This window comes from Cyclopterus lumpus, chromosome 8, assembly GCF_009769545.1.
Source record: "Cyclopterus lumpus isolate fCycLum1 chromosome 8, fCycLum1.pri, whole genome shotgun sequence".
Taxonomy (NCBI): Eukaryota; Metazoa; Chordata; class Actinopteri; order Perciformes; family Cyclopteridae; genus Cyclopterus; species Cyclopterus lumpus.
In genome coordinates, this window is record NC_046973.1 from 14,364,878 (window position 1) to 14,379,097 (window position 14,220).

Consider the following 14,220-nt stretch of genomic DNA (forward strand, 5'->3'; position numbering starts at 1 on the left):
TAGCAGCTGACACATTCATGAAGAACATTCATGAAAAAAGACAATTCTATTTATACCTGCATGACCCATTTTTATTAACCATGGTCGCAATTAGGAATGCACGATACGTCTCGTTGGATAAATGATCAGCCAATAATGGTACATTTATATAATTATGTATTACTCTGCTCATGAAATTCAATTTTATATGTAATATATATAGAGCCGATATTACGTTTTGCAATACAAGTTTGTTGATGTACTTTACTAGAACAAAGAAAGAAAGAACATTGGAAGAGTCCCAACTGTTTTGTGTTAACTGACCAGCGCTTTGGTTAAGTCAGCACTTTGGAATATTAAATCACCCATTTTAGCCTTTCTTTCACTCAGGTGTGCATAATACAAATATAGGTTATGAACTTCCTTTTAAAAATACAAAAATGTTAAATTATCGGTTGATGTTATTCGTATCGGGCTTGAGAAGCAGGTAATTTATCGGTTATCCTATCAGCTGTAAAAAAAATTTAAAAAAGAATCCACATCGTGTATCCCTCCTCGCAATGTGTCATAGAATACATGGTACAAGCTTTTTTCATTGTTATAACTATTAACTGTATTAATATTGTTCTTTTTGCTGTTATTATCTTCACTGAAAATCTGCACCCTGCCTTTTCTTTACCTTTGTGTGTCATTTAAAATGTGTATCAATATTCAATATGAAGTGTCAGAGCTTTTGATAGTAGTTGTGTTACATTTTATTTTATATTTGCATTTTCAGGAGTTTCCATGTGAGAGATCCCAGTACTGAGAAACAGTTGCCAGAGATTGAGCAATTAAAGCTTCAAGGAGAAATATGTTTTAACCCAGCCAAAATATTAAATACAAAATGTGCCTGGAATACCTGCCGCTCACACATGAAACAGAAGTATTTTATTTTAAATCATGTTTGTGTCATTCCCAATTTTTGGACTATTAGTTAATTTAGTTTGTAATGTGTTTTTCCCCTCATCTTTGGCCTTTATAGTCTACTGTCTTTCCACATCTCATTTCCTAAATATCTTAAGAATCTTATTTTCCATCCGGGAAAATGAAAGAGAAAAAAAAACGTTATTTTTTTGTTGTTGCTTTTCTAAAAATGTATATCACTAAAATATTCTATATCACTACTGGACGCAGATCTGAACCATATGCATGCAGCACTGCTTGTTTTAATTCATATTCCATCGCCGCTTAAAGCTATTTAACCATTTACCTCCAGCACAAGACGCAGACTTCATTTTACATCCTTGTTGCTACGTTTGAAATATGTGTTGCATTGCTCCGACTTTAACATTTCTTATTTATATTTGTTTGATGCTTGTGTTTAGTTGTTTCTCTCTAACATGAGGACAACTTTTGACCGGTACTGCCATTTTAGTATTTCATAGTTTCCATCCATGTACAACTGTTGCCAGCACAGCAACACGACTTCTAAGCAACAGCGGGAGCGAAAGCCTAAACATGTGATGATGACTAATGACCTTTTACGCTCACTTGAAATAAAGCCCTATTATTCCTGTTTTGATCAAAATCAGCTTCTTGGATTTATTTATTTTTATTTTCTTACAATGCAAAAAATATCAGAAATAAAGCACAACACACACAAGTCAACAACAAATCATCTCCCAGACATATTCCTGTTATGAAGTTCAACAAAAATAAAATCAACAAAAGCATGTCTTCATGGCATCGAATGACTTGACCACTGCTCCCAGTAAAGGATGATTGGGACAGCGATCTACGACCATCACCAGAGGGGAGGCGGAGACGCGTTGTGGGTGAGATGGTGTGTTGCACGACAACAGGAGCGCTCATCACCTACACGTTCATGCACTGCAGGCTGTAGGTGTCTCCTGCGACCGGACTGGAACTAATCCAGCCCCAGATGAGGGTGTGGCTGGTTGTGCATGTTTCCTTATAGCGTGCATGTGTGTTTCTCTGTGTGCTGCGGGTTAAGCCTGACTCTTAATTCCCTCTTTAATCAGCTGTGTGATACTTTGGAAAGACAAAGAGGGCCATTGAAGGGGAGCGAGGGGGAGGAGGGATACGGGGCAATGAGGGAGCCTCACCCATAACTGCCTGGCCTGTAGCTTCACCGGGATACAATGGGACTCTCATACTCTCTGCACACAGACCCCTCAACCCCCCCTCAACCAGCCTCCTCCTCCTCTCATCCCCCACGCTCGTCCCATCCACTGGAACCCATTTTCAGGTTTGAGCTGTAATGGGATTAAAACATTCCCAAAATGAAGATGGTTTACCAGAAAGACGACGTAGGTAGAGTTAGTTATTTCTTTCACTGCTTTTTGAGCACCAAACTATCCGAGCAGGTGTCGGCTCGGAGCAGCACACCCAGGAACCCTGTCACTGCACGGTCCAGGCCAGAAGGGATCAAGCCTCTTGTTGGTTGTGTTTGCGTCTCCGACTTGTGCGGAAACATTTGAAGGTCTCATAGAATTTCACTCGGGTATTGCAGAGCTAATCTCCTTCTGTTGAGCAGCATAGGTTCTCATTCCCCAAAGTGCTGGAGTAATCATGAGAAGCACATGCAACTGGTACAAAACCCTAGGCACGAAGACTCTGAAAACACGTAGACACACTTTGCTATCGAAAGATATGAAGAACTTAAGTCAGACACTATCTGAACCAACATAAGTCATTGTCCATAGGTCCAATAATCAAATCTACAAATCCAGCACACAAATGCCAGGAACAGTATACGACTTAGTCTAGCGTGACCACGGGGTCAAAGGAACTTTGTCGGAGCACAACGGGTTGGAAAAAGACAGATCAGACTCCAGAATGTGTAGGACAGATCAACAGAACAGAGAAATAAAAGACACAGAGACTAATGAATGATAAAGTCAGAAGATATTAGTCGCACCCTAAACTGGGTTGAGGACGACCTGATGGCGGCCTTGCTGTGGGTGGTGCTGCTGAGTGTCACATGGGCTGCCCCGTCCGACTCATGAAAGGACTGCAGCGTCCCCCTGAGGCACTGTCTCTTCCAATCAAAAGACCCACAGATTGAAGCAGTTTTTGAGAAATTAACAGCATGACCGTGGCTACGCACAATTATAGATACCAGTCCAAACTGGATTCCACTCAGATGACGTTTGAATGCTTGCGAGATAGACGATGCAGACCTCTTGGCTTTGCCACGTGAAGAAATTCTATATTCTCCGGGGAACATATAACCCACCCATCCATCTACCAGAGCCTTGAGTATCACCGTGCAGCTTCTTCTACAACAAAGCTGTTAATCCTCTCATTCTCAGATGTTCAGGCCATTCTATCTTCCTGCATGTGCTGGCCCTCTTTCTGCCTTGGCAACAACCCATTTTGGCTAAACAATACAGTGACTGTTCGGCTGCTTTGTGCGTACGTGTTTGAATGAGGGATTTGTATTCGATGTGCTGGATGTATCAGAAATCTGCCAAATTTCACCTATAGAAATGCAGATTTTGTATTTGTTTGCACAATTTTCAGGTGGAAACAGTGTGGATTTGTTTCATGTGGCAGCGCTAATCATACATTTTGCCACACTAAAAACAGCAATAGAAGTGGAAATATGTGAACTCTTAAGAGGAGATTTAGTAAATCCTACTAAAAACTAAAGCTGCACCAACAACACCTACATATCCTTTAGCAGTATCATGACATACTGTAGGTTCAGAGCAACTTAATATCCCTTTTGCAACTCCTTAAGTTTACCTGAACATCCCACAGGTGGCTTACTGCATAATTACACTGCTAAGTCCCTCTGACATTGTGATATTAATAGTATAACTTAAAACTCATTACATACATCTCTGACGGCACATAGTGTCATTACACGTGTTATGAATGGGACATGGTCATTTATACAAAAGTCTTTATTAATAACAATAAAACAGTTATTGTACACTAAACACCTCTCTTCTTCGGAACAAAAAAATGGACAAATTACCACATAGGTTTATTTTGTAAAACAAAGTAAATGTCAGACTTAAGTTACATTTCCCCCTTGTGGCTCTTCGGTATAATGCAACTAGTAAATAAGAACTCTGGATTTTTTTACACAACACAATGAAACTAAAAAAAGTCAGATCACAAGATCATAAACTGGCAAGTGTTTTGATTTGAATTATTCTTCAAGTGTGAATTCAACACACTTCATATATTTATATTTCACAGAGTCACCCGATGCAATGGATGTTTGCGGATCAAATTGAGGCATGAACTGGTGGGCGATGCTGGGACCGGCCTTAGGAATCTTCCGGGTTTGTGTGGCTGACTGACCTGATATGATGGTGGGAGTGAACCAGCATATATTAAATTAATCAGTTCAGACGGGATGAGTGGTTTAATCAGTTATGATGAGCTCGTCACAGCCCCAGTCCTCATAACTCCCATCAGGAAGGTATCTGCGGATGATGATCGGGATCTTTCTGCCCCTGTGGTTGGACGGGGGTGAAATAATATTGAGACACTGGACAGTAGAGAGAAGATCTGTATCACAGAATATTGACCTACTCTCTAAATAATGACATAAGGAAACTACATAAGCAGTGATTTTATAATATTACAAAACATTACTGATAATTAAAAATATATAATTAGCACCTACTTGAGCTCTTTCATAGCTATTTGCAAGGGGTCCGTTTCTCCCTCCAGCTCCACCATGACTGGAGCGCACATCCTGTTGGGAGCAGATATGCACGTGAAGTAAATACTGAAAAAGAGCCTGACTAATAAAGTGGCCTCTAAACACCCAAACCCTCCTAGAATACATTAAGAGCTGGGTGATGGTACTCATCACATTAAAAAGGTATTGACTAGTGCCACATAGTCAAGCCATTATGAACATAAACATGGGCAATTGCATGTTCCCCATCTTTTACAATCGGCACCGTTTAGTGTTACAACTCAACTATACAACTAATGACAGCATAGAGGCTTGTATCATATATATATATATATATATATATATATATATATATATATATATATATATATATATATATATATATATATATATATATATATATATATATATATATAGTCATATAAAAAACACTCACGCTATCTGGAGAGCGCGTGTCCCGAGCACTCTGGCTCTCTCATACTTGGTCATGTATGGTGTTGTGATCCTCTTCTGGTTGGCCTGCGGCCCCTGTCCTGCGGGCAAGATCTGCACGTTCTCCCGGTCCTCCTGCACGAGAGCAAGTCAAACAGGTTCGCACAAATATTTACATTACATTACATTATAATACGGGTAGATGAAATAAAGCATTCTGATTGGTTGAGAGTGAGTCACGGGGTGTACTTTATTGCGCCATAAGGTCCTGTACACCTGTTTATATTTATCTGAGTAAATATATCAGTGCGCACTCAAAATAACAGGTAGATTTTGCGCGACTGTTAGTTTCATTTCAAGCTTCACAGTTACCAAACATGTTTCAAGTGAACTTTGATATTTTGGGGGGGGGATGACTTTTGATGAGTGGTCAGCCGAAGAGGATAGGTGGATGTCATATTACCATAGATAAGAAAGAAATGTAAGACCTATGAAATGTTGCGCAATGAAAAAAAGCTCCCTTGAAAGCTACTGGGCACCAAATCTAAATGAAAGACAGCGTTTGGAGTGATAATAATAATAATAATAATAATAATAATAATAATAATAATAATAATAAGAACTCCGGCAAAGAGAGCCAGAGTGGTCGGAAGCGATGTCATCAGAGACGAGGGGGACATGAGAAACGTTTTCCACGGATGCACAAGGAATGGAGATATCACACATTCACAAACACATTGCTGGAGATGTTCAAGCCACATTTCTTACCCTTTGCGGCGATTACGATCGTATAAGCGAGCACCACATCACAGCCACGTATGAAGAAATACATTTAAGAAAGAAAATATATATAGAAAGATCGCAACGACCTGGATTAGATCTCTGTCGAGCAACATGAAAATGCATTCAAAGACATCCAGTCTATGCACTACGCCACCTGTTAGTTTCAATGCAAGTACTTTATATATTCATCCATTACGTCAAATCTCTTCTGTGTCCACGGAACAGTTTGGTCTAGGTGATCTGAAACAACTGGTTACCTTGAGCGGATATTATAACACTTCCAAACATGTTTAGCGATGCTTTTTCGCAAGGCTAAAGCCACACACACCACCAACGCACTTTACAAAAACAAATGTACTTGTGTGACGAATATACAATGACGATGGTACTGTGAAAAGAGATTAAAACATTGCGAACACTGAGCAACAGGAATAATTGAATACTAATGGATAACGCACAAGCTACGTGCTAGCTAGAACAGACAGTCATCATGTGATTAAACGGCGAACTTACATCTCCGGCGTTTTCCAGGTCATCTAATCCCTCATCTTCTTCGCCTTCATCAAAATCTCCGTCGTCGAAACTACAGAAATGAATGAGATCAAAACGATAAGCACAAAGACCACACGTCCAGAATCATAACTAGCTACAATTTAGCTAGCTCTAACGTTTTAGTAAATACGCGGGTCGATAAGTCACATTCACGCCGGGTGACAACACTTACTTATCTTCGTTGTCGGACATGTTTTAGTTTGAAGCTTGTAAATGTTCGCGGTGAATCACTGCTAATAAAAAAGTTCAGAAACACTTTTTTTTGTTGTCAACATGGAGCCGCATGAACGTCGAGAATGTTTAACTTCCGGTATCTCGGTCCGTTGGAGGATATTCCGGTTGCTCCAGGGGAACGTTGTGTTTTGTTCCGCTTGTTCCGTCGTTTGATAAAAAGGCTGTTGATAAAAAGCTTGAGATTGCATTATTTGGTTTAATGTAATTACAAATAAAACGATTATTGTATGAACCAGTTTAATTTCTGTTTCGTAATGAGGCGACATATCGTCTATTGCAAACGTGTGCACATTAGGGGCATACCTGCCTGATTTCTAAACTATTGGGAATAAGTTCATAACATCAATGTTTATGTAAGAGCACTTCCCCTACCGTAGCTGATGCATTTAATGCTTTCAGTTTACCATTAGACTTGCTTTTAAAAAACGCTAAAGAATTAATTGGCCAATTTTCATTCCAGAAAAATCCTCAACTGTGAACCTGAATTAACTGTTTTTCTAAAAATTTTGCCATATTTGTACAAGGAAATATATTCTATCCAACATAGGGGTCAGACAGGGGATCACAAATAATCAAGGAAAATTCACACAAAGGAAATAGATATTACATTACTAATTTCCATTTCTTTGAGGATTTCCGAGCTCTGCTCTCCATTTAAAAACCCAAACATTAAATTAAACATTTAAGCAAAAACAATTAAACTGATTGTGAGATCAAAAGAAGTTGGTTTTATCAAGCATTTAAAACATTTTTAAAAAAAAGTCAGCATAGTGGATAACTTATTTGAACCTGAAATATACAATTCAACATAAAAAAGACCACTTTCCCAAATCCATATTTATATCATACTTTATAAAATACAAGTCATACAAATAAAAACAGATTGTAAAACAGGAGACAGAGCAAGTAAAAACACATGTACATTGATAACACTGAAATATTTGCACTAAGATAATATTTAATTTAGGCAATACAGAGCTGCTCTTCAACATAACATTAATAAACTATTTGATATTGTGATCAGATTCCACTTTTCCACAACAGTCATCTTTATTATCTACAAGTATGAGTTTGTTTTCTGTGAGAGTTTCTGCCAGGTAAGTACTTCAGCTCTTTTTGTCCATGGAGTCTTTGTTGCTCTCAACTTAATGGTTCAGCATCTTAAACATTTTTGTGGGCTTGAACTTTCCTTTGGACTTTTTTAGGTCTTTTAATCCTTCTTTCTGGATCTCTGTGGAGAGATATATATAAACACAGTTAGGGGCAGCCGAACATGAGTCAGCGTTTTCAAATAGTTTTGCACAAGAGTTTTATAACAGTTTTATAGAGCTCTGCGTGTTTCAGAGAATCCAAGGCTAAATCGGTAGTGCCTCCTTCACAGGAAAAGTCACATCACAGTATGAAAAAATAGTTTAGTTATAATAGTAAAAGTTTCTTTTCACCTTTGTTCGTCATCATGGCTTCCAAAAGCATATCTTCTCCTCTTTCCCTAATAAGAAAAGACGGATTTTTAATTTTCAACATGAATACCTATGAAAGCCCGATAGTATAGTTGTATTTCTTCTTCTGGCACCTCTGGCTGTCCTGGTCCAAGCTGCTGACGATCTGGTTCCTCTGATGATGGCCACCAGCTCATCCATCAGCTGCTGCTCTCGACCTCGATCCTCCCGACTCCATTCGCTCACTGAAGGTTGAAGATGACGAGTGTAACGTTTACGCATCGCATCACATTCAGGAAACTGAACCAGTGAGGTTTGAGATTTATTTATTGTTCCCCTTTACACAAAAGGCAGTTTCAGTTAAACCTCTGCAACAATTTGCTTTTAGAAATATGCTTATTTATAGTGTATGTGTAATCTCCATCAGGGTAACGACTACAAACCCATATGTTGGGTGTATTGAATATACGGTTAAACGGTCCCAATTATAACGATTATCGATCCCTTAATCCTTAGAGTTTCCTCCGAGCTGTGTTTTGAGATAAATAATTGGGATTATTGTCAGATATGTTAGCAAAAAAAAAAGTGGCAAAGTAATGCACACAGCGACACACTGACCTGGTTTATTAAGGAGACATCTGAGCTCGTACTCCACATCTGCCTGTCTCTCCTCTAACTTCTGCTCCTTGGTCCTGGGAGAAAAAGGCACAACAACAACAACAACAACAAAAATGGGGGTAAAATTCAAGACACCTCCCGTCACAACACTCGCCTAACATTTTGGATGCGGTGCCATTTTGGACTGCGGTGAGCGTGACAAATCATGGCACGTGCTGTACAACTCATAGGCGGAGCAAAATCTACTTACAGATGAACCAGCTCTGTGTCTCTGCGCATCAGAACGTGTCTCTCATGAATCAGAGAGAACCACGCCATTAGCATTTGTTCCTCATCTTCATCTACAACAAAAAGAACGGCTCATTGGAAAACAACATATATGACATAGTAATGTAACTATTACACAGTTAGCATTTATACGCATTTTGGTGCCAGCCAGTCAATCATTTGGGTCAGAACCAGTAAAAACAGTTGGCCGAACCGTTCTTGAGGTCTCTCAGATTCCCCTCCAGTTCCACTCCTTTTTGTTCCAGCGCCTCCAGATGTTTCTCCAGCTCTCTCATCTCCACCTGCAGCTCTTCTGTGGACACGTTCTGGTCCGTCTGCAGCTGTCCAGCCACATATAAGTCTCAGTAATATCTCTCACTCCAAAAATGATGCAGACTTTCTGCAAAACCAAGTGTGAATAATCGCCACAAGGATATAATCATAGATTCAATGACTGAACCTTGTGATGAGGGCTAAACATTGACTGCGTGTTTGCATCCAATCCTTCTGTTAAGGTTGAATACGATGACGCGAGGCAACTCTTTGGCCAGCAATGTGCATTTAGAATATAGGAGTTTTAAATCCAGCCGTTGTACCTTCCTCTTGATGAGGGGGAAGCCATGTCCAGGGGCGGGGGCCCGCGTAGAGGGGAGGTCTTGAATGGTCTTGGATGTGGCCATCGCAGGTTTTCGATCAAAGGGATTCTCTTTGAAGGCCAGCTATAAGTTTAAAAAAAGAACATTGTTGTCTTGAAGTATTTAGTCTGCGACATTAGATTTCATTATGAACGGTTATCTCTTTCCATACCTTACTTCGACATGACACGACCTGGTCAGCATCGCTCAAGTCCAAATGCAAAAGGGGGCTTTGAGAGCGGGCGGATGCGATAGCTGGCACAGAGAGGCTTCTAGGTAAAATGTTACTCTGTGCTGCTTCTCCTGCTGCTGCTGCTGCTGCTGCTTCAGTCACGTCCGGTGGGAAAGCTTTTGTGTTTCCAGTTTCATCCAAATCAGATACAAGTTGACAAGTTTCTCGAGCTGGTTCACTTGAAGCTCCCACATCATCGGATGTAGATTTAATAGCAAATTCTTCACTTGAACAAACCTCAGCATCCGCGTCCCCCGATGTATTTTTCCGAGTGCCACCTTTCCCTGAACTGGCCTCAGTTTGGTCGTCAGGCTCAGACTCTTTTGGAGTGTCCTCATCCACCTCCTCTCCGAATGGATTGGGAGGAGGCACCCGGGGCCTGTTCCAGGACCTCCGCATGTTGGAGACCGATTTGGATCGAGGAGCGGGTATCGGAGGTGGAGCGGGGGGCAGTTGTGTCCAGGGTCCGGGGTGGATGATGTTCATCCATGGATGGTTGGTTTGCACTTTAGGCCTATCTCTTGTTGGGCTGGTGCTACAAGGGGAAAGACAACTGGGGCTTTAAGACGACTCCAAAAGTGTTTATTATGATAAATCAAAATCACGGCTTTATGAAGCTTTTTTTATGTGATTGATGATGTTTATAGAATTGTCTTTGTATTATTGTCAAACGTGAATAAAGAGAGGTAGCTTGAGTCAAAGAAAAGAGATGCTTGAAAATCTAACATAATCAAGAGAAATATAGACTATAATAAAAGTACACTCACATGTGAGACGAGTTGGATGAACATTTCTTTTGATTGGATACATTGCCTGCATGGAGAAAAAAAAAAGAGAACGTCAACATACAGAGAGTGGTTAAAATAAAAACAGATCCGCTACACTAAAAAGAAGATAGTGTTGGTTTTTTTCTTACCTAAAGCAGGAGAGCTGTTCCTGGGCGGGGCTTTGGTCCTGGGCACAGGAACAGGGGCCACAGAAGGGTCCAACATTCGCCGGGGGGCCGGAACCGGCCGACTGCTTCCCTCTGTCACCCGTGCACAGGGAGAGGAGAGCTCAGAGGTCCCTTGAGTCTTTGTCTCCTCCTGCTGTGTCTTACTTGCTGCCAGAAGGGACACAGGTCCAGCTTTTTGGGCTCCCTTGACGGTCCTGTCTTCAACGCTGGGTGGATGAACAGGGGGAGGCGCCGACTTCTTTGCCGTGCACTTCAGTCCAACAGTTGAGTCTCTAACTTTCTGCTCTCTTTCTCTCCCCTCCATCTCCGGTGTCTTACAAACCAGTCCGTCCTGTGACTCTGTTGTGTTGGTGTAATGAGGAACGCTTGAAAGGGCCAGTCCACCCAGAGAGAAATAACCGGCCTGAAACTGAGATGTGGGCCGATTGTCAGTCGTTCTGATTTGCTTATTGAGGTCAACACTTTTACCGTCCGTGATGTGGTGCGTGCAGATCAAGGAGCAGTGGTCACTTCCCCGCGTGTAAGACTCTGGTAAAAGAGTGCTGCGGCACACTTTGCACCTGGGAGACAAATGGGAAATGTATCTTAACGGATCAACAGGAAAAAAAAGGTAATACTAGAATTGACCTTCTTTGATGGCTAAAAAACTCACATGTATTAGAAAAGAACATTCTTTGACAGAAACTAAAAAAAACAGCAGAAAAACCACCCAGTTCTCTTCTTACGCTGTACGGCCATGTACAGAGAGAGGTTCCTTCAGCCGGGATGTCTAATATGATCACGGTGGTCCCTTGAAACACACTTTAAACACATGCTTGTGTGTGACTCCAACCCGATCTACGCAGTGTCTGGATTGATCTGGATCCAGACACTGACACAAAAACAAACCGAACAAACTGCTGTTACCTTGTGAACGGTGCCGTTACCTGAAACAGCTGCGATGGTAGACCTTTCCATCAGTCAAATGTCTCTGTATGAGGTGGACCGGCTTAAAACACACATGACACACTGTCCGTAGCCTTGTGTTGGATAAACGATCTTCTCTGCTGGTTCCCAGTTCAGTCTGGCTCTGAAAGCAGAAGGGAAACCAGCAACTGAGACCGATAACCCAGCGGCTGAGATGATGATGATGAAGAAGAAAAAGAAGAAGAAGTTGTGTTCACTATGCAAACAAACGTGTGTTTAATTTACCTTCAGGCCTTTCAGACCATCGGGAGTTTTACTCTTTGCGAGGCTGTTTAAGAAAGTGACGTGAGATGACTTCAAAGTGGCGAGACCTGCTGTAAAGTCAAGAGGAGATGTGCAAATGGAGCGCAGTTTGGCAAAAGAGAGCTTTGAGATAAAAATAGCCCGTAAGAGAGACAATAAACCTCATTGAGTTGATTTTCTGCATGTATCTGTGAATACAAGCATATAATAGAGAGCTATACAAACAGAACAGAGATATCGTACTCAGCACACCATAAGACTTCCTGTTGAAGAAGTAGTAGTACTGGGAAAGGTAGCTGATGACGCTCAAGCCATCAGGCGCCTTGGTGGAAACCATGTCCTTAGGTTCCAGCAACGCAGGGATGCCCAGCTTCCTCTCTGCAATCTCAAATGCCTGCAGGAAGCCGGGAAAGATGAACAGAGAATGAAAGTGGAAGACTGGAAAGAGTTGCGTGAATACAGAGGTCCCAGCTGTCTTGTGCGCTGTAATGGTAAACAAATGCCAAGCGCATAGTAGAGAGACGCATGCTCGCATCGTGGCTTGAGTGCAACCACAGATGTAAATGACTCACCATCTTGTTATTTTGATAAACATTATCTTTGCAGAGGGAGCCGAAGTCTCTGGAGCAAAGTAGAGGAAAATAAAAGAGAATGATTAAGTGACAAAAGAATTAGGTGAATAAGGGATAACCAGAGAACCCAACAGACACAAAGAAGCACCGACAAAAAGCTAAATGCAGTTCAAGATCACAGATTAAATTAGATGATTCAAGTTCAATTGTTGTGTGGGGGAAAAAAAAGAAGGTCCAACTAATCCCATTACAGTGGACGAGAAGAGAGACAGAAAGAGATTAAGCAGAGGAGAGCAGATTATACAGTGAGCAGGTCCTGCCCTGCTCCAGATTAGACAGCACATTAGTCAATCTGCAGCAGCCCCAGACATGACAAACAAAGTCCTCTGGACCCCCCCCCCCAAAAAAAAGGACACATGTGTTTACAACATTAGAAATGTCCTAAACATGCAGCTCACCTGCAGACCAGTCAGTGCATCTATGGATGCATGTTTGCACATGAAACTACTGGTCTACTCACATCAGGTCGGGTCGGTGGCTGTGGATGATGGCACAGAATGCAAGTCCGTCCCTGAATGAGGTGGACATGTTCCTGATCTCCACGCCGGGGTAGTTGGCGCATGTGACGCGGCACCACTCTCGGACAGCCCTCGGCGATGCCAGCATGTCTTGCGTGAGATTGGACATGCGGGCCGGCTGAACATCGCGCTTCAGAAGTTAGAGGGCATGAAAGAAAGAGGGGCAGGTCGGGGCTTCGGGGAGGAGGGAACAGGAAACGAGCATCTTCTTTTTGCAGCAAACCTGCGGCCGACCTGGTGCATCGAGGTGGTGAAGCAACAGGAAGGAAGGAAGGAAGTTATCTTTGTTGCCGCTACGTCGTCGAAAACAAACCAAGGTGCCCGCGCGTTAAAGCTAACGACGCGACTTCTCACGCACAACAACAAATGTCAACAACAATCTCTATGTGGCGAACTGTCGTCAAAAACAGAAATCTAGGGTGACCCGGTGACTCATAGTCGATTTAATAAAAAATGTGTGTATAGATTTTTTTTAATCAAGTCCCGACACTTGCTGGAGTCCGTCTTGTTGTGCTCCCCGTCCAGTGAAATGCACCAGAGCTGTCGCTGGAGGGAGACACAGAGCTGCTGCCTATAATTAGGAAGAGGAGGCTTCTGGTTACACGTTTAGTTCGTTTCTTTTTATATTATCTGCGTGGCGGACAAACATAATACATCTAAATTAAAGGATAATTAAAGAATAGTTTTAACTTCTATCAAAAATAAGAATAAATAATCAAAACGTAGATGCATTACAGCTTTATTAAAACATGCCATTCGTTCATTTCGATACTACAAAAATCAGCTTTAGTCTACAATGTTAGTTTGTGACGAGAGGTCCAGTCGTCCTGTCGGAAAGATTTCGAAAAAAAACGTCAGTCATTTTTTAAAAAGTATTTCCGGTCGAACTCAAATGGCGTGCTTTAATTTTGAAACAATTTAGCTCCGGTATGACTCCTGTGCGCTTGACTCAGCTCTCTGATCATAGAAATTAATTTGCTAGAATGGTTGTGATTATTATGGCTATTTCCAGATAAATATAAATGAAATAAATGATATAATTTTAGGGCTAAAATGCAATATTTGGTCA

The 14,220-nt window shown here is 41.4% G+C and overlaps 2 protein-coding genes across 2 annotated transcripts; both read right to left on the minus strand.

Moving 5' to 3' along the window:
• Positions 1–3,963: 3,963 nt before the first annotated feature.
• polr2f (polymerase (RNA) II (DNA directed) polypeptide F) lies at positions 3,964–6,738 on the minus strand. The gene is made up of 5 exons (XM_034540465.1): positions 6,585–6,738; positions 6,374–6,443; positions 5,082–5,212; positions 4,628–4,699; positions 3,964–4,454 (listed from the first exon to the last, which is right to left on the minus strand). The coding sequence occupies exons 1-5, from the start codon at positions 6,602–6,604 to the stop codon at positions 4,364–4,366; spliced, it is 384 nt and encodes a 127-aa protein (XP_034396356.1). The 5' UTR covers positions 6,605–6,738; the 3' UTR covers positions 3,964–4,363.
• A 739-nt stretch (positions 6,739–7,477) lies between these two features.
• Positions 7,478–13,865, minus strand: LOC117734604 (MICAL-like protein 1). The gene is given in 16 exon segments (XM_034538788.1): positions 7,478–7,877; positions 8,089–8,135; positions 8,220–8,265; positions 8,268–8,330; positions 8,704–8,777; positions 8,954–9,044; positions 9,185–9,311; positions 9,567–9,689; positions 9,778–10,372; positions 10,605–10,650; positions 10,754–11,352; positions 11,719–11,861; positions 11,984–12,069; positions 12,245–12,395; positions 12,574–12,622; positions 13,094–13,865. Coding segments are annotated over 16 exon segments (2,532 nt in total). The 5' UTR covers positions 13,261–13,865; the 3' UTR covers positions 7,478–7,752.
• Positions 13,866–14,220: the final 355 nt, after the last annotated feature.

Bases quoted from the DNA above. Each gene is read 5' to 3' on its own strand.
- polr2f (XM_034540465.1), bottom strand. From the start codon at position 6,604: ATGTCCGACAACGAAGATAA. The intron at 5,213-6,373 runs GTAAGTTCGCCG...GCTCTCGTGCAG, and splicing joins ACCTGGAAAACGCCGGAGAT to GAGGACCGGGAGAACGTGCA. The intron at 4,455-4,627 runs GTAGGTGCTAAT...GTCCAACCACAG, and splicing joins ATAGCTATGAAAGAGCTCAA to GGGCAGAAAGATCCCGATCA.